This window comes from Zootoca vivipara, chromosome 15 (assembly GCF_963506605.1).
Source record: "Zootoca vivipara chromosome 15, rZooViv1.1, whole genome shotgun sequence".
NCBI classification, from domain to species: Eukaryota; Metazoa; Chordata; class Lepidosauria; order Squamata; family Lacertidae; genus Zootoca; species Zootoca vivipara.
This window is the reverse complement of record NC_083290.1, coordinates 18,910,609-18,932,243: the sequence shown is the minus strand read 5'-3', so window position 1 is coordinate 18,932,243 and position 21,635 is coordinate 18,910,609. Positions and strand designations below refer to the sequence as shown.

At 48.4% G+C, this 21,635-nt stretch overlaps 1 protein-coding gene across 2 annotated transcripts in view; it reads left to right on the top strand.

Annotated features, from left to right (window-relative positions):
* SNX19 (sorting nexin 19) overlaps positions 1-19,501 on the top strand; it is a 45,833-nt gene extending 26,332 nt beyond the window's left edge. Inside the window, exons 8-10 of one of the 2 annotated variants that reach the window (XM_060268620.1) lie at positions 15,143-15,327; positions 17,305-17,392; positions 18,498-19,501. In XM_060268620.1, the coding sequence (XP_060124603.1) occupies positions 15,143-15,327; positions 17,305-17,392; positions 18,498-18,633 (409 nt within the window). In that variant the 3' untranslated portion in view covers positions 18,634-19,501. The remainder of the gene's footprint in view (positions 1-15,142; positions 15,328-17,304; positions 17,393-18,497) is intronic. The other variant, XM_060268619.1, reaches the window with a different exon arrangement.
* Positions 19,502-21,635: the final 2,134 nt, after the last annotated feature.

Sequence of the window (21,635 nt, the reverse complement as noted above, 5' to 3'; positions counted from 1 at the left end):
TTAGGCGGGTCAATTATAAATTGAATGTAACTAATGAAATGTAATACTGTAGCGATATTTATTTTTGTTTATTTTGTATTATTGTAACTATTTGTTTTATTACTGTTGACTTTCCAAAAGAAAGCATTTGTAAAAATTAAAAAATAATAAGTTGCATTACTGAAATAAATGCACTTTTCGACGATATTCTAATTTTCCGAGTTTCGCCTGTATGTGCCCCTTTTTTAGCTTTCACTGAAATAGAAATTCCCACCTCTGGGCACAAGAGGGCACTGCTGGCTACCTTTTATCCTTCCTTCCTCCTCTTCCTCCAGCCGCTGGTTCTAGTTCAAAACAAGGAGATGTACCAGTGATGCAGCTCAGAGCATCAGAACCAAGGTGCAACCAGAGACTTTAAAAAGAGGCTGCCGGCATGTTTCGCCAGCCGACTCTGGGAAGGAGCGAGCGGATGCTGCTCCCCTTCCAGTTCACCCAGTGGTTGGGCTTGGCTTAGTCTTGCTCACTTTGTATTGGAAGTGGGTCAAGTCAGCCCTGCTATTACTGCTTAAGAGATGTTGCGTTGGATCCTACTCCCCCCCCCCACGCTTTTCTTCTCCTTTTGCATCACTACTGGCTTGAGAAATAAGGATCAGGGCCGTTTCCACCCCAAGCAGCTGCTCTGCATAAGAACAGCGTGCTGGATCAGGCCAATGGCCCTTCTAGTCCAGCATCTTGTCCTCACAGGGGCCAGTGAGATGCCTGCGGAAAGCCTGCAACATGAAATTGCCTAATCCTCCTTTGAAGCCTTCCAAGTTGGTGGCCATCACTGCCTCCTGAGGAAGTGAGTTCCATAGTTTAACTCTGCATGGAGAAGAAGTAGAGTCATAGAATTTTACAGTTGGAAGGGAACCCTGAGAGTCATCTACCGTGTTTCTCATATTATAAGACACGTCTTATATTTATTTTTTCCTCAAAAACCCCCACGGTGGCTTATTTTGGGGGGATGTCTTATTTTTTTAAGTGGGAGCTGGCAACAGTGCGCTGCGCAGAGCCCTGGCCCATGGGGACCCGGTGAGAGCCGGCAGCATGCGCCGCGCGAGACCCGGGGAGAGCCAGGAAGCAGAAAATAAAAACAGCAAGGCTGCCCTCCCATTTGCGTGCTGCTGGGGAGCAAGGAGCACAGCCACGTTGGCAGAGCAGGAAGCAGCCGCGGAGGCGGCTGTGAGAGAAGCGGCGGCGGAGGGCCTGGCAAGAACCGCTTCGGGCAGCGCAGCGCAGCGCAAAGAGCCTGGTGAGAGGCAGCTGCGGCTGCAGGTGAAGCCCATGATCTTCATGGGCGACTAGGGGCGAGCGCTCTGAGCGCTGTGGCTGCGGCGAAGAGGCGCCCGATCAGCCCGCCTCTCAGCTGATCGTTGGGAAGCCCCTGCCCCAGTTTAAACAGAGAACTTTACGACACAGGCAGTTCCCAAAAAGGTTTTGCTATTTGGTTTTGCCTATGGGCGGCTATTTGTTTCCTTTGCCTTTTGCACAACTCCAGTTGCATTTAGCCAACTCTGGGCAGTGCGCGCGAACTCCGATGGAAGATGCAAGGAGGATAGCAGTTAAGACGAAGGAGCGCGTTTCCTAGGAGGAAGCGGAGGAGAAGGGGCGGGGGTGGGAAAAGGCCTAAGAGGAAGAGAAGTGCACCGACCCGCCTCCGTAACCTACATGCACCCAGGTCGCCTCCTCCCACCCTTACCATCACCGCGCATCTCTTCCCCTCTGGCTTCTCACCGGCGCGGGTGGCGCAGCTGCACAGTCTCCATGGCCGCCTGACTAAAGCCGCCACCGCCTGACCGGGATGGCGAGGATGGGTGTGTGTGTGTGCGTGCTTTCCCGCTCTTCACGGCCGTTCCATCTCCGCCGCCCTCCTTCTGCTCTGCCTGCTCGCGCCGAGTCCCTCGGTCCCGCCTCCGCAAAACACAGTGAGGCGGCCGCAGGGGAAGCGCCAAGAGCGCCCAGGAGCATGGCTGCAGCGACAGTAATCCCAGCGGCTGCGGAGGTGGCTGTGGGCACGCGCCAAGCACCAAAGCTGTTGCCTCTTGCCGGCTCTTCCGAAGGTGCTTAAACGCCTTCCTTTCCTTGCCAGACCTGCCCCCCCACTATGGCTTATTTTTGGGGTATGTCTTATATTTAATCAACTCGTGAAAAGCCTGCCATGTCTTATTTTTTAGGCCCGTCTTATTTTGTGAGAAACACGGTAGTCCAACCCCTTTGCAATGCAGGAATCTCAGCTGAAGCATCCAAGACAGGTGGCCATCCAACCTCCACCACCTCCTGAGGGAGACCGCTCCACTGTCTTAACAGAATTGTCAGAAAGTTCTTCCTGATGTTTAGTTGGAATCTCCTTTCTTGTGCCTTGAAATCTTCCGACACTGGAAGATGCATCCAAACCAGGCTGCTTCTACTCGGCTCCTTTTCAGATCCTTGCGAAAGGTTAATTGTGACTCAGTCACACCCTTGAGTCTGGCAGGAACTGAGTCCAGCTCGTTGAATTCTGGGTCCAGCCCTATCTGCCGTGCCACTCAAAGGTTCGGGAAAGTTTGTTCCAATTCCGAGACTTTTCCGAAGGCAAACGCGAAAGGGAAAATGATACCAAACATGGCTCACTAACAGAAATAGGGTGTTTCCTCCACCCAAATACACCTGCTATCTTCAAGTTGCAACCTAAAAATCCCAAGACTTGGAGAGGCAGGACATTCCTTGCAGGTGGAAAAGGTTATGTGGACGCTTTTGATTTATGGATCCCAGTTTACTGGCTTTTAATCATTAAGTGCATTGTTAGGGGCAGCGTGCATTGTTACTTTGTCATTTTATGGGGCAATTTTATTAGACTGTGGACACAGGCTCTGCAGGAACTTGGCAGTGGAGCGAGAACCGTTTGTTCAAGTCCGCCACCAATGCTGGGACAGATGCTGCGTCCAAAATGCAGAATAGCACAGCGTTGGAACTGTCAGAAGGGGGAATGAAAAGAATGAGATTAAGGCAGGAGTCCCCAAACTAAGGCCCGGGGGCCGAATGCGGCCCAATCGCCTTCTAAATCCGGTCTGCGGATGGTCCAGGAATCACCATGTTTTTACATGAGTAGAATGTGTCCTTTTATTTAAAATGCATCTCTGGGTTATTTGTGGGGCCTGCCTGGTGTTTTTACATGAGTAGAATGTGTCCTTTTATTTAAAATGCATCTCTGGGTTATTTGTGGGGCCTATGAATTTGTTCATATTTTTTTTCAAAATATAGTCCAGCCCCCCACAAGGTCTGAGGGACAGTGGACCGGCCCCCTGCTGAAAAAGTTTGCTGACCCCTGGATTAAGGGGAATAGGAGTTGTAGCCACCCCCACCCCCACCCCATTTTTGAACCCTTCCCACATGTACGCTTTATGCATGCCATCTGCCGGTCTGTCCATAGTTGGGCCCAAGTGTGGCTGGGAGGGGAGAGATGCACTTGAATTGCAGGGGGTTGGACTAGATGCCCCCTTAGGTCTCTTCCAACTTGGTGATTTGAAGACTCGCACCCTGAAGCACAGGGACATTGTAGCTGTCAGGACTCGAGCCTGTAGTACAACCTTTCCCAACTGGGTGCCCTCCAGGTATTACTGGACTCCCAACTCCCATCAGTCCCCAGTCAGGGACAATGGGATCTGTAGTCCAAAATGTCTGAAGGCCATCAGGTTGGAGAAGGCTGCTGTACCTGGTCTTGAACTGCTGTGGTAGAACATCTGCTTTGCATGCAGAAGGTCCCAGGTTCAATCCCCAGTAGCAGCTCCAGGTAGGGCTAGAAGAGACTCCCTACCTGAAACCCTGGAGAGCTGCTGCCAGTCAGTGTGGACAATACTGAGCTAAATGGACCAATGGATTGATCCATTTACTATGTTCCTACAAGGATTTTGCCTTATATTTAAACCCTTGTGATAACACTTTAAACAGTCATGTCTTTCCCCAGAGAATTCCGGGAACCTTAGTTTAAGGGTGCTCAGAGTTGTTAGGAGAACTCTTTCTTCTCACCCCAGAGCTACAATTCCCACTGTGGTTTAACCATCAATCCTTCCTCCCAGGGAACTCTGAGAACGGTAACTCTTGAGAGGGGAACAGGAGCTTCCTAACAACTCCCAGCACCCTTAACAAACTCATTCTCCTGGGATTCTTTTGGGAAAGCCCTGACTTCAAACAGAAGACACTTGTGAATGTGGCCTTCTGGTGATTCCAGCCCGCTCGTTTCTCCAGCCGAGGTGCCTTTCTAGAGCTAGGATTGACACGTATCATTCTGCAGTCAAAGGCTTCTGGGTTCTCAGTGGGAGAGGGGAGTAAGTTGCCCTGCTGCACTCCTCCACCCCAATTTCTCCCCCTCAACCAAGCCTATTCAAGGCCTTTCCGCAGCTGCCTCCGTTCATTCCCAGCCCCTCTGTAATCCGCCCTTTGGCCAGGCCGCGATGGAGGTCGCTCCCCACGGAGGTGAAGTCACGGCAGACAATGAGGCTCTCAGTCGCCACGACAACCATCAAATTGCCGAAGCTGCTTCTTCACTCCGTCGGATTTCACACCCAGCGCTCCTTGCCGTGCGGCCGATTGCTCCAGGGGGAGGGGACAGGTGTGAGGGGGAGTCACTATTCTTTTTTTAAGCCACCCTGTGTGGCCGGTTTAATTAGCTCCCAACACAGGGACTCTGCAGTGGGGCAGACTGTTTTGCTGACCCGCTGGTAGATGTCGGATGAGAACGGGAGCAGGAAGCTATTCGCACCAGAATGAGACATTGGGGAGAGAAGGGGGGGGCAGTTCCTCCACACTAACTAGTGCAATGACATCACCGCCTTCAGCCATATCATTATTATCACATATTCTTATCATTGATTTGGTTTATAGCCCCCCTGCCTCCCCAAGTATAAGAGAGTGGTGCTTATTAGGGGGGGGGAGCAAAAGAATATTCATTTTCCACCCAAGCTCATAAGATCGGAGCTGGAGGTGTTGGACGAGATCTTGGAGTCATAGTAGATAGCGCAATGGTGACGTCGTCTCAATGGAGTGCGCCTCTGGGGGTGAAGCCAAACCGCTGCATGAGCAGCACCCAAGAGACCTCCCTGGGGTGCAAGCCAGGGCAATGTGTACGGGGGTCCTGGGCTGCCCAGATGACAAGGCCACCCCTCTCCTCGACCTCACTGATGTGGTCCAAAGGAAAGCAGAGCAATGCATTTGGCACCAGCTTGGCTGCAGGAGTTGCCGGGAGGAGGTGTGCCGTCTTACCGACTCCACTCCAGATTTGCGTAGGGTTTGCTCTTTAGCCTTTTCTTCTCCTGAAGATATCCTGCAAGGCAGCGGAGGCTTAGGACCGGAGTTTTCCTTCTCCTAGATAGGCTACCTTTCCAGGTGGAGCATCTGCCCCTCACTTCCTTCTACAGCACACGCAGGAACCGCCTTCTTGACCACTGGGCCCACTAGTGATCTCATCCGCTCCCTGTCTTCGCATGCAGGGAAAGTCCCTAACTACCGAGGGTTTGAGACCCATCGGTTACCCTGAACTGGTTTAGCTGGCCGGTCAAAGCCGTTCCAAGGGTGTGGCCATTGTAGCATGCTGGCTGACAGCTTCTAGGAGCCACAGGTGAGAGCTGAATGCGGGATGGGATCCAAAGTTGGACGAACTGCCCCAGAAGGAGCATGGCCTGTCCCCCACCAGAGATACTCCTCCTCCCCTATCCATGCTGTGGATGTATTTGGAATACTGTGTGTACAGCTCTGGCCACCTTGCCTCAAAAAGGATATTGTAGAGTTGGAAAAGGTTCAGAAAAAGCCAAAACGCTCAGTGGGATGGAGCAACTCCCTACGAAGAAAGGATGCCGCATTTGGGGCTTTTTTGGTTTAGAGAAAAGGCAAATAAAAGGCAGCATGGAAGAAGTTTATAGAACTATGAATGTCATGCAGCCCTGTTCAGGGAGGCTTTTAATGTTTAGTAGATTATTGTGTTTTATTCTTCTGTTGGAAGCCGCCCAGAGTGGCTGGGGAGACCCGGGCAGATGGACGGGGTATAAATAAATTATTATTATTATTATTATTATTATTATTATTATTATAATTATAATTATTATTATATGCAGAAAGTAGATAGAGGGGGGGGGCAGGAATCTCCCTTACTCATTACACTAATATATCCAGTGAAGCTGAATGTTGGAAGATGAATGACAGATGGATGTTATTCTATCTGTCATTCATCTTCCAACATTCAGCTTCACTGGATATATTAGTGTAATGAGTAAGGGAGATTCCTGCCCCCCCCCTATCTTCATGAGGACTTCTACAGAACTCCCTCCCACAGGAAGGCAGCGATGGCCACCAACTTCGATGGCTTTAAAAGAGGATTAAGTACTTGGAAGGGAAGAGGGTGGCTACTAACCGCAATGGCTATGCTCTGCCCTCCACAGTTGTGGTAGAAGCCGCAGGAGAGGGAAGTGTTTTTGTGCTCGGATCCTGCTTGCAGGCTTCCCTTCGAGGCATCTGGTTTACTACTGAGGACAGGATGCTGGACCAGGTGGGCCATTCTCCTGGTCCAGTGCAGTTTTTCTTACGTTCTTAGAAGCCCAAAGTAATAGACATAGAAATTTAAAAAAGCATTAAAAAAATCAACAGCAACTAAAAATAGTTTAAAATATAGTCAAAACATTCTTAATCAGTGATCTTGGGGTTGCTTGGAAGACTCAGCTATCAAATGTGTAAACAGGAGTGTTTTAAAAGTCATAATGAGTCAGTAAAGTCAGTGAATTCAACCTGTCCTTCAGGAGAGAGGATCTGATAGGGGCTTGTGTTATTTACTTCATTTATATCCCTCCTGAAGGAGCGGCTGTGCCTTGGAAAGCAGCCCTAGCCCTGTGGCTGGATTGTCTCTCTTTCCCTCTCTTTCCTTGGGTGGGGTGGAGGAAAGCACAAATTGAAAAGGCTGCCATGGACACAGCCAAGCCACTAGGCCCCTCTGCAATTCCAAGCACCGCTAGCAGAGTTTGCGCGCCAGAGAAGCTGGCGAAAATAAAAGGCTTTGGCAAGGCCCGAGTTCCTCGCATGCTTTTTTTAATTATTATTACAAAGTGCCACAAGTCTGAAACGCTGCCTGGGGTGCCTCTGAGCCACCCGCCTGGGAGCCTGTCCATGCAGCTGGGCCGGAGCTGGGCTCTTCCCCAAGGCACCTGCTCCCACCACCCCTGTGACTGCCGAGAACAGATGCCTGGGGCAGGTGAGTCAGCCAGCCTTCTGCCAGGGCCATCTGGAGAGCTCAGCATCCTGCTGGGGAGATTGGACTTGGGCTCCACTTACCTGTCTGCCCATCCTCTTTTCAGGTAACTCCTTCCGGTCATTAGCTGCAGTCACAGAATCATAGAACTGTAGAAAGAAGGGACCCAAAGGACCATGTAGTCCAACCCCATGTCTTCTTCTGCTTTGGCGATCACTCGTAGCTGAGTAAGATTGTCTTCCATAAACACGGATTTAACAATGAGCCCATAAGTGACTGTAGAGGCCAATTCTGGATCCACACGTCCTTCCACAGTGGGGACATTGGTTTCCGGGCGGGAGTTGATCACGGTGTGGATTTGCCAAGTGTGCCTTCCTCTTAGCACGTTTCTCCCTTGCGTCCTGAGTTCAAAGCCCATGACACCTTTGGTAAAGGCTGTTCTCCAACTGGAGCGCTCACAGGCCAGTGTTCCCCAGTTGTCGGTGTTTATACTACATTTTTTTTAGATTTGCCTTGAGACAGTCTTTAAACTTCTTTTGTTGGCCACCAGCATTACGCTTTCCATTTTTAAGTTTGGAATAGAGCATTTGCTTTGGAAGATGATCATCAGGCATCCGCACAACATGACCAGTCCAATGAAGTTGATGTTGAAGAATCATTGCTTCAACACTGGTGATCTTTGGTTCTTCCAGTACACTGATATTAGTTCGCCTGTCTTCCCAAGTAATGTGTAAAAATTTTCAGAGACACCATTGATGGAATCTTTCGAGGAGTTGGAGATGGCGTTTATAAGTGGTCCATGTTTCACAAGCATATAGCATCTAGTCCAACCCCTGGTAATGCAGTCTAAGGTCATGTTTCCAACCCACCAAACTACGGTTTGGCGGATCAAGAAACAATCTGTATGGTTCTGCCCTCCCCTGCCCTATTCCCTCTTTCAATGCTTGAGCTCTGGGAGGAGGGGCTGGCCTAAGCTTTTGTGATGCCTACCCAACTACTGTTGAGAAAAACACACAGTTTGACAAAAATTGGGAGGGGGTAAGGGTGGGGCTTAAGGATTTCATTAGCCCCTCCCCCCAATGCACCCTTCACACACACACACACACACACACACACACACACACACACACACACACACACACGATGTGCTCATCTTTTTTACATTTTGTGACCAAACCACAGTTTCCTGTTTAGTCCAAACTGGCAAACCATGGTTTGAGCAATCCTTTAAAAAGCAGTTTGGTCCTGGTTTCCAATCCTTGTTTGGATGGATTCCTCAAACCTGCTCTTGAATAGAATAGGGCACACTTCCAAGCAGCTTGGGGTCACTTCCTATCCTCCAAGTCTTTGATTCTGAGATTCTGTGAAACATGCAGGGGACTTACTTTCCACCTCCAGACATCAACTCTCCTCGGGATCAGGGGAAGGCAGAAGGAGGTGAAGAATATTGAAATCTGACTTTCGGACACCCCACGTTTCGGTTGCTATGGTGCCTCCGAAATGCCTGGCAGGATCTTCCAGCAGCCACAAGCCAAGGACGTCAGTGCTCCTTTAAACGAGCCTGGCTCCTGTGCAATGGCAGATGTAACCCATCAGCTATCACGGCCAGGTTCTTTTTTATTACAGAAGCTATAATGTTCTGGGCAAGGAGGGCTTCTCGCCACTAAGTATGAGAGCAGCTGCCTGGCTGCCCTCCTTCCAATTCAGTGCTGTTCCAGTCATGCTGGGTTATTCACATTGGCTGCTTGGTGGCCTGCGGTGGCCAGAGGTGTGTCTGCTTGCCAGGGAGTGGGGAGCATGGTGCCCATTTATGAAACACGAGGGAGAGCTTTACTTAAGACAGACTAGTAGCAGGACACATGAACAGCCCTGGTGCGGATTGGCTCCTTGGGTTTAAGCATGTGCTGTAAGTAATTTCTACAGCTGATTTACAGCTCATGACCCCAAAGCCAGGTCCTCCCCTTTCCTTGAGGGAGCATCAATTGACCCGCTTCCATGGGCCAGCTCAGAAGCAAGAGAAAAAAGAGAGATAATAAATGGGGAGGGTGGGGGTTAATTAGTCCGTGGATGCAGGACAAAAAAAAAGAGCCCACTGGATTAAAAATCCAGGATGAGCACATTTTTCATTGTGCCCTTTCACCACAGATAAAACAGGCAGTTAAGTTTAAAGAAAGTGCGATTAAACTAATGCATGGCTAATATACAGGAAAGGGGATTTTATTATAAAAAAATGCAAGCAGAAAAGGAAGCCCTGGAGCAGGCACCCCCAAACTTCGGCCCTCCAGATGTTTTCGACTACAATTCCCATCTTCCCCGACCATTGGTCCTGTTAGCTAGGGATCATGGGAGTTGTAGGCCAAAACATCTGGAGGGCTGCAGTTTGGGGATGCCTGCCCTGGACCACCACCCTCCATTGCCTTTTCAAGGTGACCTTGGAATAAAGCAGATGTAGATGCTGCTGGAATACAGCTCCCATCACTTCCAATTATAGGCCATCTTTGCTAGGACTGATGGGAGCTGGAGTCTGACAACATCTGGAGGATCACAGTGCCGCCACCTTCCCCAATATAAAGTGATTTGAGTATTTGCATTCATAGTGTGCAGGGTGCCCTGCAGCAGCGATATCACAACAACCCTCTGTGGTTGGCCTTTATTCCACCTTGCCTTCTACAAATGAAACACCAGAGCCTACCAGCAACTCAGTGGCGGGCTAGGTTTTGAACAACGGCCTTCCCAGGCAGGCCCAATAAGTCCTTAGTTGCACAAAGTGTTCTGCAAGACGTTTGAACCGAATTCAGTGCATTGGCCTTTGGTTTGTTCAAAGCTCATCCTGAGAATCTTTTCCAGCAGGGGGTGGGGTGGGGGGCAGCAGCAATGAGTTTGTAATTGTTTATCTATTTGAAGGAGCCTCAGTAACCATAAAGCAGCAAAACAAAAACAAAAAACCAGCCCCTCAATTAAAATGCAACATCTTGTTTCAACTTTGGCTGAAATAAGAGGATAAGGAGAGGCCCTGCTAAAAATACATGTTTCTTATCAGGAAGTCACTCAAAGCCATTTTAGTGGTTTTCAAGCACTTTTGGCAGGCCTCTTCTGGCAGCATTTTTGGTTAGGCGGGGTGTGTGTGTCACAAACAAGAAGGCTTTGCTGCATTCCCCAGGCCTCACGCGCGTCCTTATCTTCTTCTTTTTTTCATTGTTTTTTTTACAGATTACAGAAATAAAACACAGAAGTAAATAAAACGGCATTTGTGATTGTTCCAATACACTTAAATCTCCATACAGTGGCACCTCGGTTTACAAACACAATTGGTTCCGGAAGTCTGTACTTAACCTGAAGCGTAGGCTACTTACCCTGAAGCGAACTTTCCCATTGAAAGTAATGGAAAGTGGATTAATCCGTTCCAGATGGGTCTGTGGAGTACACAACCTGAAGCGTACTTAACCCGAAGTATGAGTGTAATTGGTTCCGGAAGTCCGTACTTAACCTGAAGCGTACTTAACCTGAAGCGAACTTTCCCATTGAAAGTCCATTGAAAGTGGATTAATCCGTTCCAGACAGGTCCGCGGAGTACTTAAACTGAAAATACTCAAACCGAAGCGTACTTAAACCGAGGTATGACTGTATACTGTATACTTTTCCCCTTATCCCTCCCACTTATCCCTTCCCCTCCCCTCCCCTTCTACTTCTCAGCCACTACTATGTAACAATTGTGGGTTACCATATTTAACTGCATACCTCCTTTCAAGGTTTGTTTCTCTTTTTTCTCATTTGTTTAATTATTTGAGCCTTTAAATATCTGCCAGAAGATCGGCTTTTTCTACATGTTGTTTAATGTAATCCACAAATAATTTCCAATTTTTTATCCTCCCCTTCCTCCCCTATTCCTTTAATTTCATCATGCTTAATCGCCAAATTATAATATGTAACCATTTTTAGCTGCCAATCTTCTTTATTAGGTATTTTTTGGGTTTTCCAATTTTTTGCTATGAGGAGTCTGGCTACTACTGTTGCGTAGCTTACTATACATCTATCTTTGGCTTGGATGTCGCTTTCCATCATTCCTAATAGGAATATTTCCGGATTTTTTTTAAAAGGAATATTTTAGAATCTTCTTTAATTCTTTATAAATCATATCCCAGAAACCTTTGATATCTTCGCACTACACGTGTCCTTAGCTTGTTTGCTCAATGTGGAGAGAAGGAATGTTAAGCAGAGCATGTTCCTTATTCGTTTGTCTGTTTTCTACTGTTTTGAATTAGGAACATACACTGAGCCAGTCTAGCTCAGTGTTGCCTACACTGACTGGCAGCAGCTCTCTCCAGGGTTTCAGGCAGGGAGCCTCCCCCACCTGGAGATGCTGCTGTGGATTGAAGCTGAGACCTTCTGCGTTCAAAGCAGATGCTCCGCCGCTGAACTAGGGCTGTTCCTCCCACATTCTGAGATATACTGCCTTGGACCACTGAGGCTCCCTCTGTCTCCAGATGTTCACCGCCTTAAGGGGACAGCTGGGCCTGGGCTTCAGACGTTTGCTCTTTCTACCAGACACATCTGGGAGCCTGCTGCACTCCTCTCCCATCCCTCCGGGGTCAGGAAGGATCGCAGCTCTGCTAAACAAACACTTCATCAAACTGTCCTCCGGCCAGGGGTACAGAACACATTGTTCACGGTTTATACCGTTGTAAACTTTTACAGGGTAGGCGCGGAGAACATTTCCAGTAAAATTCCGAGCCACTCTCTTCTATTCTTGGCCGGCCCTTAAGAAGGGCTCTTGAGTGCTTTGTAGCCGCTGATTTACTGGCGATTTCGTTTTTTTGTTCTCTTCCTCGCACACTATTTAGCAACTTGCTCGACGTAGATCAGTCTGGTCCACGGCGGTGACTGGACCCCACGTTTTCCAGCATAAGAGGAAAGGCAGGAATTGTAGCAAGCAGGGACTATTGCAGCACTGGCAGATGACTGAGAGGAGATGTTGCAGAGGTGAAACATCTTTGCAGAAACCGGGATAATTTCCATAAAGGATTAGGGTGGCCCTTCTGAGCTTCATTTATTTCTCTCTCTTTTTGTGGATTCCTTGAGAATGGCTGCCGAGCGCTGGTGATGCTTAATAAACTTCCTTTTCCAGAACCCTCAGTGTGGTGTAGTGGTTAGAGTGTTGGACTAGGACCTGGGAGAGACCAGGGTTCAAATCCCCACTTGGGCCATGAAACTCACTGGGTGTGATGTTGGGCGCTGGTCACACTGCTTCTCAGCCTCTCCTATCTCAACGGGGTGGTTGTGGGGATTAATTTCTGTTCTGTGACTGTAATAAATCCATTCATTCATTCGTTGCAGCGATTAAATGAGGGTGGGAGGGAAGCCATGTACATCCCCGTTTGGCCAAAAGTTTTGTCAGTCCATCTGCTGGTGATGATAATGGGAGGTGGAAGGTGGGGAGATCTAGGAGCCTCCTTTTCCTATTAGTCTTGTGTTTCCTGTTGCTGTCCTCTCGGTGTCGGCTCCAATAGGGACTACCTCCTTGCCTTGTGGACTTTTGCTGTACGCCCAGTCCACACCACTGTCCAAAAGAAGAGGTGGAAGCAGGTGGAAGCTTCTGCATCTCCATGCTCAGCTCTTGGACATGTCATCATAATCTTCCATTATTGGGCAAGGTGATTGAGCAAGTGGTTGCTGAACAACTCCAGGCATGCCTGGAAGAAGCGGACCATTTGGATCCCTTCCAGTCGGGGTTCAGGCCTCATCATGGGACTGAAACTGCCCTGGTCGCACTGGTTGATATTCTCCAGCAGGCTAGGGACAAAGGTGAGAGCTGTTTCCTAGTCTTGCTGGATCTCTCAGCGGCTTTTGACACCATCGACCATAACATCCTTCTGGACCGTCTAGAGGGGTTGGAAGCTGGGGGCACTGTTATACAGTGGTTCCGCTCCTTCCTCCTGGGCCGTGTCCAGAAAGTGGTGGTGGGGGATGAGTGTTCAGACCCCTGGGCTCTCACTTGTGGGGTGCCTCAGGGTTCTGTCCTCTCCCCCATGCTTTTTAACATCTACATGCAGCCGCTGGGAGAGATCATCAGGGGGTTTGGGCTGGGTGTTCATCAGTATGTGGATGATACCCAGCTCTACCTCTCTTTCAAATCAGAATCAGTGAAGGCAGTGAAGGTCCTTTTGTGAGTGCCTGGAGGCGGTTGGAGGATCGATGGTGGCTAACAGATTGAGGTTGAATCCTGACAAGACAGAAGTACTGTTTGTGGGGGACAGGAGGCGGGCAGGTGTGGAGGATTCCCTGGTTCTGAATGGGGTAACTGTGCCCCTGAAGGACCAGGTGCGCAGCCTGGGAGTCATTTTGGACTTACAGCTGTCCATGGAGGTGCAGGTCAATTCTGTGTCCAGGGCAGCTGTCTATCAGCTCCATCTGGTACGCAGGCTGAGACCCTACCTGCCTGCAGACTGTCTACCAAGAGTGGTGCATGCTCTAGTTATCTCCCGCTTGGACTACTGCAATGCGCTCTACGTGGGGCTGCCTTTGAAGGTGACTCGGAAACTACAACTAATCCAGAATGCGGCACCTAGACTGGTGACTGGGAGCGGCCGCCAAGACCACATAACACCGGTCTTGAAAGATCTACATTAGCTCCCAGTACATTTCCGAGCACAATTCAAAGTGTTGGTGCTGACCTTTAAAGCCCTAAATGGCCTCGGTCCAGTATACCTGAAGGAGCGTCTCCACCTCCATCATTCTGCCCGGACACTGAGGTCCAGCACCGAGGGCCTTCTGGCGGTTCCCTCGCTGCAAGAAGCCAAGTTGCAGGGAACTAGGCAGAGGGCCTTCTCGGTGGTGGTGCCTGCCCTGTGGAACGCCCTCCCAAAAGATGTCAAAGAGGAAAACAACTACCAGACTTTTAGAAGACATTCAGGGAGGCTTTTAATGTTTAATAGATTGCTGTGTTTTATTTTTCTGTTGGAAGCCTCCCAGAGTGGCTGGGGAAACCCAGCCAGATGGGCGGGGTATAAATAATAAATTATTATTATTATTATTATTATTGTTATTATTATTATCATCATCATCATCATCATCATCATCATCATCAGAGTTCTGTTGGGTCAGGCCACCGGCCCATCTTGTCCAGCATCCTGTTCTCACAGTGGCCAACCAGATTGCCTGTGGGAGACCCGCAAGCAGGACCCAAGCGCAAGAGCCCTCTCCCCTCCTGTAGCTTCTGGCAGCTGCTGATTCAGAAGCACTGCTATCTCCAGCTGTGGAAGCAGAGGATAGCCAACATAGCTAGTAGCCATGAAGGCAGCAACAGCAAATAGGGGCCACAGACGCAAGGGGTTTGTGGTTGGCACCTTGCCACGGCGTGGCCCTCAGCAGTTGCCTAACAACACCAAATCACTGGCATTGGCCCTGGCCCTGGCCCTGTCTCCCACCACTGTGAGCTCTGGTCTTAAAGCAGCTCTCCCTTTAGCAACGGGCTCATCCTCTGTTCGTGTCTGTTTCAAATGCAGAACCCATGACGGCATGCACAAGTTATGTGTCTCCAAATGGGAAGCCGACACCCCTTGCCTTTGCAATCTCCATCTCTTTTTTTATACCGTCTGGCTCAAAGCTGCTCTGGTCCGGCACGGTCCGTTTTTCTTTTGAAGCAAGGTCATGCCTCAGTCATGGGTTGGCTATCTTTTTATATTCACAATCGAGATACCTTTGCACAAAATCCCGGCACAGAAATCCTTTCTCGAGCACCCCGGATGAACAAACTCTGGTGTTTGGGTCGGTCGGCGTCTTTATTTTTAGCCCGTTTGCTGTCTGTGTGGTGTTCCTATTGTGAAGCATCAGGTTTTTTAAAATAGCATCAAAAGCGCCAGCATAGTAAACTTAGTCCCCAATCTCTTCTTTCCTTCCTTTTTTTCCTGATTACAGGTGGTTGGAAGTTCAGGTGGACAATCTGACCTGCACTCAGCGCTGGGTGCAGTACCTTAGGTTGCTCCAGGAATCAATATGGCCTGGTGGAGTCTTGCCTGCAGCCCCCAAACCACTCAGAACAGAGGAACAGAAGGCTGCAGCAGAAAGGCAGGCCTTACAGATTCTCATGGGGATTCTGCCTGGTGAGTGAACCGATTTCCCTCCCCCCCCCCCGCCTTGCGAGTGAAACAAGAGTCGACTCTTAAGAGTCTGGGTCAGGATGATCAAGGGTCTGGAAACCAAGCCTTATAGGAACGGTTGAGGGAGCTGGGTATGTTTGGTCTGGAGAAAAGGAGATGTGATAGCCATCTTCAGATATCTGAAGGGCTTCCACATTGAAGTGGAGCAAGCTTGTTTCCTGCTGCTCCTATGAGCCAATGGATTCGAGTTACAAGAAAGGAGATGATAAGAGCCGTTCGATAATGGACAGACTCCTTCAGATGGTGCTGGACTCTCCTTCATTGGAGGATTTTCAACAGACCTTTCCTGGCCACCTGTTGGGGATTCTTAAGCTGTGATTCCTGCCTTGCAGGGGGTGGAACCAAATGAACTTTGGAGTCTCTTCCAGTTCTGTGATTCTATAATGAACTGGTGTTGCAAGCATTTTGGTGTAGAACTCCCAAGTCCATCTTAGGCTAGGTTTTCCTTTGCTTTATGTATTGAGCATGATGGAATAGGTCTTATAGATCAGAGGTACTGGGTGGATACCAGTTTTCACCTGGCCATAATGGGTGGGTCCAGTTTTCATCTGGCTGCATCACAGGGAGAGTTGTCACAGCAAGGCTCTCTTCACCAACCTGGCTACGTCTCATGGCCTAGTGGTTTCTTCTTTGTCAGAATTTCCCCTTTCAGCAGCCATTCCATCTGGCTGCATCTAAGGGAAGGGCAAGACAACGAAAAGGTAAAAAAAGTAAAGGACCCCTGGACGGTTCAGTCAAAGGTGCTATGGGGTGCAGCGCTCATCTCGCTTTTCAGGCCGAGGGAGCCGGCGTTTGTCCACAGACAGTTTCCGGGTCCTATGACCTGCATGACTAAACCGCTACTGGTGCACAGAGGACTGTAACGAGTGCCAGAGTTCATGGAAACGCCGTTTACCTTCCCGCCACAGCGGTACCTATTTATCTACTCACACTGGTGTGCTTTCGAACTTCTAGGTTGGCAGGAGCTGGGACCGAACAACGGGAGCTCACCCCATCACGCGGATTCAAACTGCCAACCTTCCGATCGGCAAGCCCAAGGGGCTCAGTGGTTTAGACCACAGCGCCACCCGCTCCCTAGTGCAAGACAACAAAGCCCTTCATGTCAGGCGAGACCAATTGCCATTTGGCTTCTGACTTCTCAGAACTTCCTCTTTCAATGGCCATTTCACATGGTCATCACTTAACTTCACTATGCAACAGTGTGAAAGAGTTGGATTTATCTGAATTTGCTTTCCCCCAACCCTGTTCTTTTCTTCCACCTCAATATCATATATTTTTGATGGCAAGTCACCTTTAGTGCAACCATGACCTCTAAAACCCTGATCTGACCTTTGATCTAGGGACATTAGGCAGTGCTTCATCCATCCCCAACTGGGTCCCTATAGGTATTTTGAATTAAACTTGCATCATCCCTGACCATTGGCCCATATTGTCTGGGGCTGGTGGGTAATGTAGTTCAAAGCAGAAAGCCAATGGTGGTGTGACAGTTAGGACCTGGAGGTCAGTGTAGGACCTGGAAAAGACCAGGGTTCAAATCTCTCTACTCAACCATGAAGCTCAGTGGGTGACCTTCCACCCGTCCCTGCCTCCCAGCCTAACATCACAGGGTTGTTGATGTGGGGATTAAATGAGGAGGAAGAGAACCATGTATGCCACCTTGGGCTCCTTGGAGGAAAAGGTGGGATATAAATGCAATAAATAACTCAACAGTAGAACATCTGGAAGGTATCTGGTTGGAGAAAGCTGGTATAGTCATTCAAGAGGCATATGTCTCCTGGTGATATTTATTCAGTTCTAAACATATTTTTGGTGCCCAAAGAATTAAATCTTGCTGCATACTCCTCCGCGTATAGCACCTTGTATTGTACTGCAAGATCCACATTGTACTTGGGAATTCATGCCAACCTCTGATGTCAACAGAATTAATCCTGGAAATCCTTGGGACCAGTAAATGTCGACAGAGTTGGAGCCTAGTCCTGGAGTCCATGCAACATCCTATCATAAACAGGTAACCTTGGCAACATGGCATCGTTACAGACGAAGAAAGACGTGTGTACAGTGCATAGCTTAAGAAAAACCCAAAACAATTGGATCAAATTGCCCAGGGATCATATGGAATACTTTGCTTTAGCAATACTCTGAGGTGCACCAAGCTAATCTCTGGTGCATCTTAGGTGCTGGTGGGGGGACAATCAGATTAATCTAACAAAAGAACAGAGGAAGAGCCTGCAGGATCAAGCCTGTGGCCCATCTAATCCAGCATCCTCTTATCACAGGGGCCAACCTCTGTGGGAAACCCTCAAACAGGACATAAGTGTAACAGAATATTTGAGAGAGTGAGTGCCTTTTTGCTATGTATTGTGGGCACTAAACTTAGCTATCCTCCACGCTCTGGATCGTCCGTAGCTGCCATAGGCAAACTTTTCTGTATTGTTGTAATAGCTGATATTTTTTCCCCCAAAATGAAAACAAAAGCTGCAATTTACAGGGTTCTGCCAAGTTGATTTGTAGATCAGACCAAGGGAGCTGGGATATCATCTCTCTCCTAGGAAGGAGCTAGTGCTGTTTGAGGTGGGAACTGGTTTCTTCTTTACAAACCCTGGGGGAGATGGGGAGGGGGGGTTCCTTTCTCCACAAGACCTCACCTTATGGGCAGCACTTCTCCATGACTCCTCTGTATGCACTGCTGTGCTTGGCAGCTCGTTGATGGGACGTACAGATAGGAAGGAGGAGGAAATAGCCCTCCTACGTCTTACTTTAGGGCAAAGAAGGACTTGGCCATTGGCCCACCTAGCTCAGTACGGTCTGCACTGATTGACACCAGCCCTCTGGGGTTCCAAGCAGGTGCTTTTCTTAGCAGGCCTACCTGGAGATGCCACCGAGGGCATTTTGCAGGCGACACATGTGCTCTCGTGCTCAGTGGTGGCCATCCCCCAAGCGAGCCGATTCAGCAGTATCCATCACTAAGGCACAAGTCATCCAGTATTTCCCCCTCTTCATTGTAGTCCATATTGAGCTCAGGCTGTCGCCTTTTCCCCAGCAGAGGGCCTTAATGCGTGGAATATCCCTTAGGCTTTCCAAGCCCCCTGAAAGTCCTGTGTTCTTTCTTTCAGGCACATGGTTTACTGCCTCGCAGACATCCTCCTGGAATTTTTGATCCCCGATTCCCAAGTGGATGAATCCAAAGCAACATCCGTAGGCACGCCTGCCTGTGGAGTGAGTGAGAGAGCGGGTCCTTCAACACACTAACTCGGAATGGCTTTGCTAGCAGTAGAGGAGAAGTGTGTGTGTGTGTGTGTGTGTAAAGGTGAATCCCTAGGCATCAATTCTTGGCATTTCATTTCTGTTGGACTGAGCCATGGGCCTCTGCTGATGAAGGTGCACAAGACTGGCTGCTGAAACTGAGATGAATGGTCCAAAGGTGTTTACTTGTACTGTAAAAATAGTGTCCATCCCTGAGCTCAGGAGCAGCTCTTGATTAGAAGGTATCCTCTTCTTATAGAGGTGAATAAGCTTGAGAATAGGACAAGACCTCACTGGCATTCCTGGATAGATGTGATTTCACTTATTGCATGTTGTTGTTTTTTAAGCTACATTCAAGCTAGTAAGCTTGGACACTCCCAAGACTACATGCAGATATATGGGCATTCCATTTCATGATCTCTCCCCATTTTCCCTTACACAACATTATCCTCAAGAGTTGGAAATCAAATGTTTAGTAATTAAAATAAAACTATCCTTCCTTTATTTGGTGTCTGTTGTCCTTGAAATTCATGTTGTCTCTTAAAGCACAGAACTACCCAAGGAAAAGTTGTTTTTTTCTGTCCGGAATGGTTGGAATCAACTTGAATCAATGGTTTCTGCCGGGTGGTTTGCAAAACTCAGGGAGAAGCTGGAACGTGGGTAGGCAAACTAAGGCCTGGGGGCTGGATCCAGCCCAATCGCCTTCTAAATCCGGCCCGTGGACAGTCCGGGAATCAGCGTGTTTTTACATGAGTAGAATGTGTCCTTTTATTTAAAATGCATCTCTGGGTTATTTGTGGGGCCTGCCTGGTGTTTTTACATGAGTAGAATGTGTGCTTTAATTTAAAATGTATCTCTGGGTTATTTGTGGGGCATAGGAATTCGTTCATTTTCTCCCAAAATATAGCCCAGCCCCACACCCCCACACCCCAAGGTCTGAGGGACAGTGGACTGGCCTCCTGCTGAAAAAGTTTGCTGACCCCTGAGCTAGAACCTTGGCTAAATCCTTGACTCAGTCACTGGCTTGCTTGAAAGAAGATGATGCCATTAATTTTGTAGCTAATTGGGATGGTTCTTCCTACTTTTCTATGAAGGTCTGCTGCAAGCCTGGGATCAAAGCTGTTGTTGTTTTATTTATACTCCGCCCATCTGTCTGGGTTTCCCCAGCCACTCTTGGGTGCTAGTGGGTCTGGATCCAACATACACAGGTGTACCCAAGCGAGCCTGGGATTGAGTCCCAATACCTCCCTATACATAGATTCTTAAGCGTGATGCTGGCCATCTCGTTCCTGCCTGTACTGATCAAGTAAATTCAAGCACACTTGTGATGGAATGACAGTATGAACTGAATGTAAGCAGTATCCTGGAGGAAATGAGAGCTGGTGTATACCGAAGGATTGTGCGAAAGGATCATTAAAGGACAATACAGTAGCTGGATTGTTAAACAGCTGGTCAACACCAAGGAGGCCCTGTCACAAGTCACCACCTACTGGACACCCCCCCCCCACTGGCAGCACCACCAACAGAGCCACCTGCCAATCGTAGAGCTCAAGATGTTTGATACTGGGGAAGGTGCTGTTTTAGGTGCAAATTGCAGCTGCAGGGAGCCGATCAGGACCAGGCCAAGCAGTTAAAGCTCCCGACCCCTGATGGGGCCATGGCTCCTGCACCTGCAATTTACATTTTTAAAACCACGTAGGTGATGACTAATATGTTGCCTAGTGATTGACAGGAGTCCAGGCTTGTGATCTAGGCCAGCTAGAGCTTCTGACTAATCTTCAAGGCAGAACCACATAAAGCACATTGCAATAACCCAGCCTGTGGCCAGGGTTTGATCACTGGGGGAGGACGGGCTAGCTAGGTAGCACAAGGCAAGAGGGGCTGCATTTTATTTCAAAAAGTTTGAGCCAAGAATTAAAACAATATTAATTTTATTTTAAATTGAGGGGGAACCCGATACGGCAAAGTGCTTGGGTCATATATTTTTCCAGATTAGACATGCCACAGAAAGATCCCAGATGCCGTCGGAAATCCATTACCTGCAACTAAAGTGAACATTTGCGCAACACATGATGTGGTATTAGCTGTGAAGGCCAAGTTCCCTTCACTAATATCCACCCCAGGCTAGACTGGGCCGTTTCCAGTGTCAACAGCTCTAAGATTAAGCACTTATCCATGCACAGAATGCTGTGTAATTAGTACCAGAGCAAACTGGGAATTTTGCACCAAAGAGGGGAATTGGCACCACTGCTGTGTCTCTGAGATATACTGTACCATACACACACAAACACACACAAACAAATATATATATAGATAATAGATCTTGTGTAGGCCTAATAAGATTTCCCAACATCTCCATACTGGGAGGCTTAGCTTTGCTAAGATAAATGAACACTGCAATCAATGATACAGTAAAAGAGCCCCTACATTTTAATTGTACCTCTGTGCTGCCCATCTTGTTCTTGAGGTTGCTAGTTTGCAGTCCAAAGACTGTGGCTTGGTTCACAGTGTACAGCTTGCATGCAACAGATGAGCAAGAATGCATTCTCCTGTCCACTGGGAATGACAGCAACCAGACCTACATGACCATCATGCAGTAATAGTTACCTACGGCCTATACATGGGAAGTCTATATTTTACTGTATTTTTATCTTACCCTCCAAGTGTCACTATTTTCCAGGGACAGTCCTGGTTTTATAGAAGCTGTCCAGGTTTCTGATTGGATCATGAAATGTCCTGCATTTCCATAGGATGTCCCTATTTCCATGGGACAAATGCTGGAGAGAATGGAGTTATGCGACCCCTGAGCCAAGGAGACACAACCTTTAAAAGACATCTGAAGGCAGCTTTGTATAGGGAAGTTTTTATATGTTTAATGTTTTTATATACAGTATGTTGGAAGCTGCCCAGAGTGGCTGAGGCAACCCAGTCAGATGGGCGGGGTATAAATGTTATTGAATAGAACATCCTTATTTTCATCGGAGAAATGTTGAAGGGTATATGTGAGT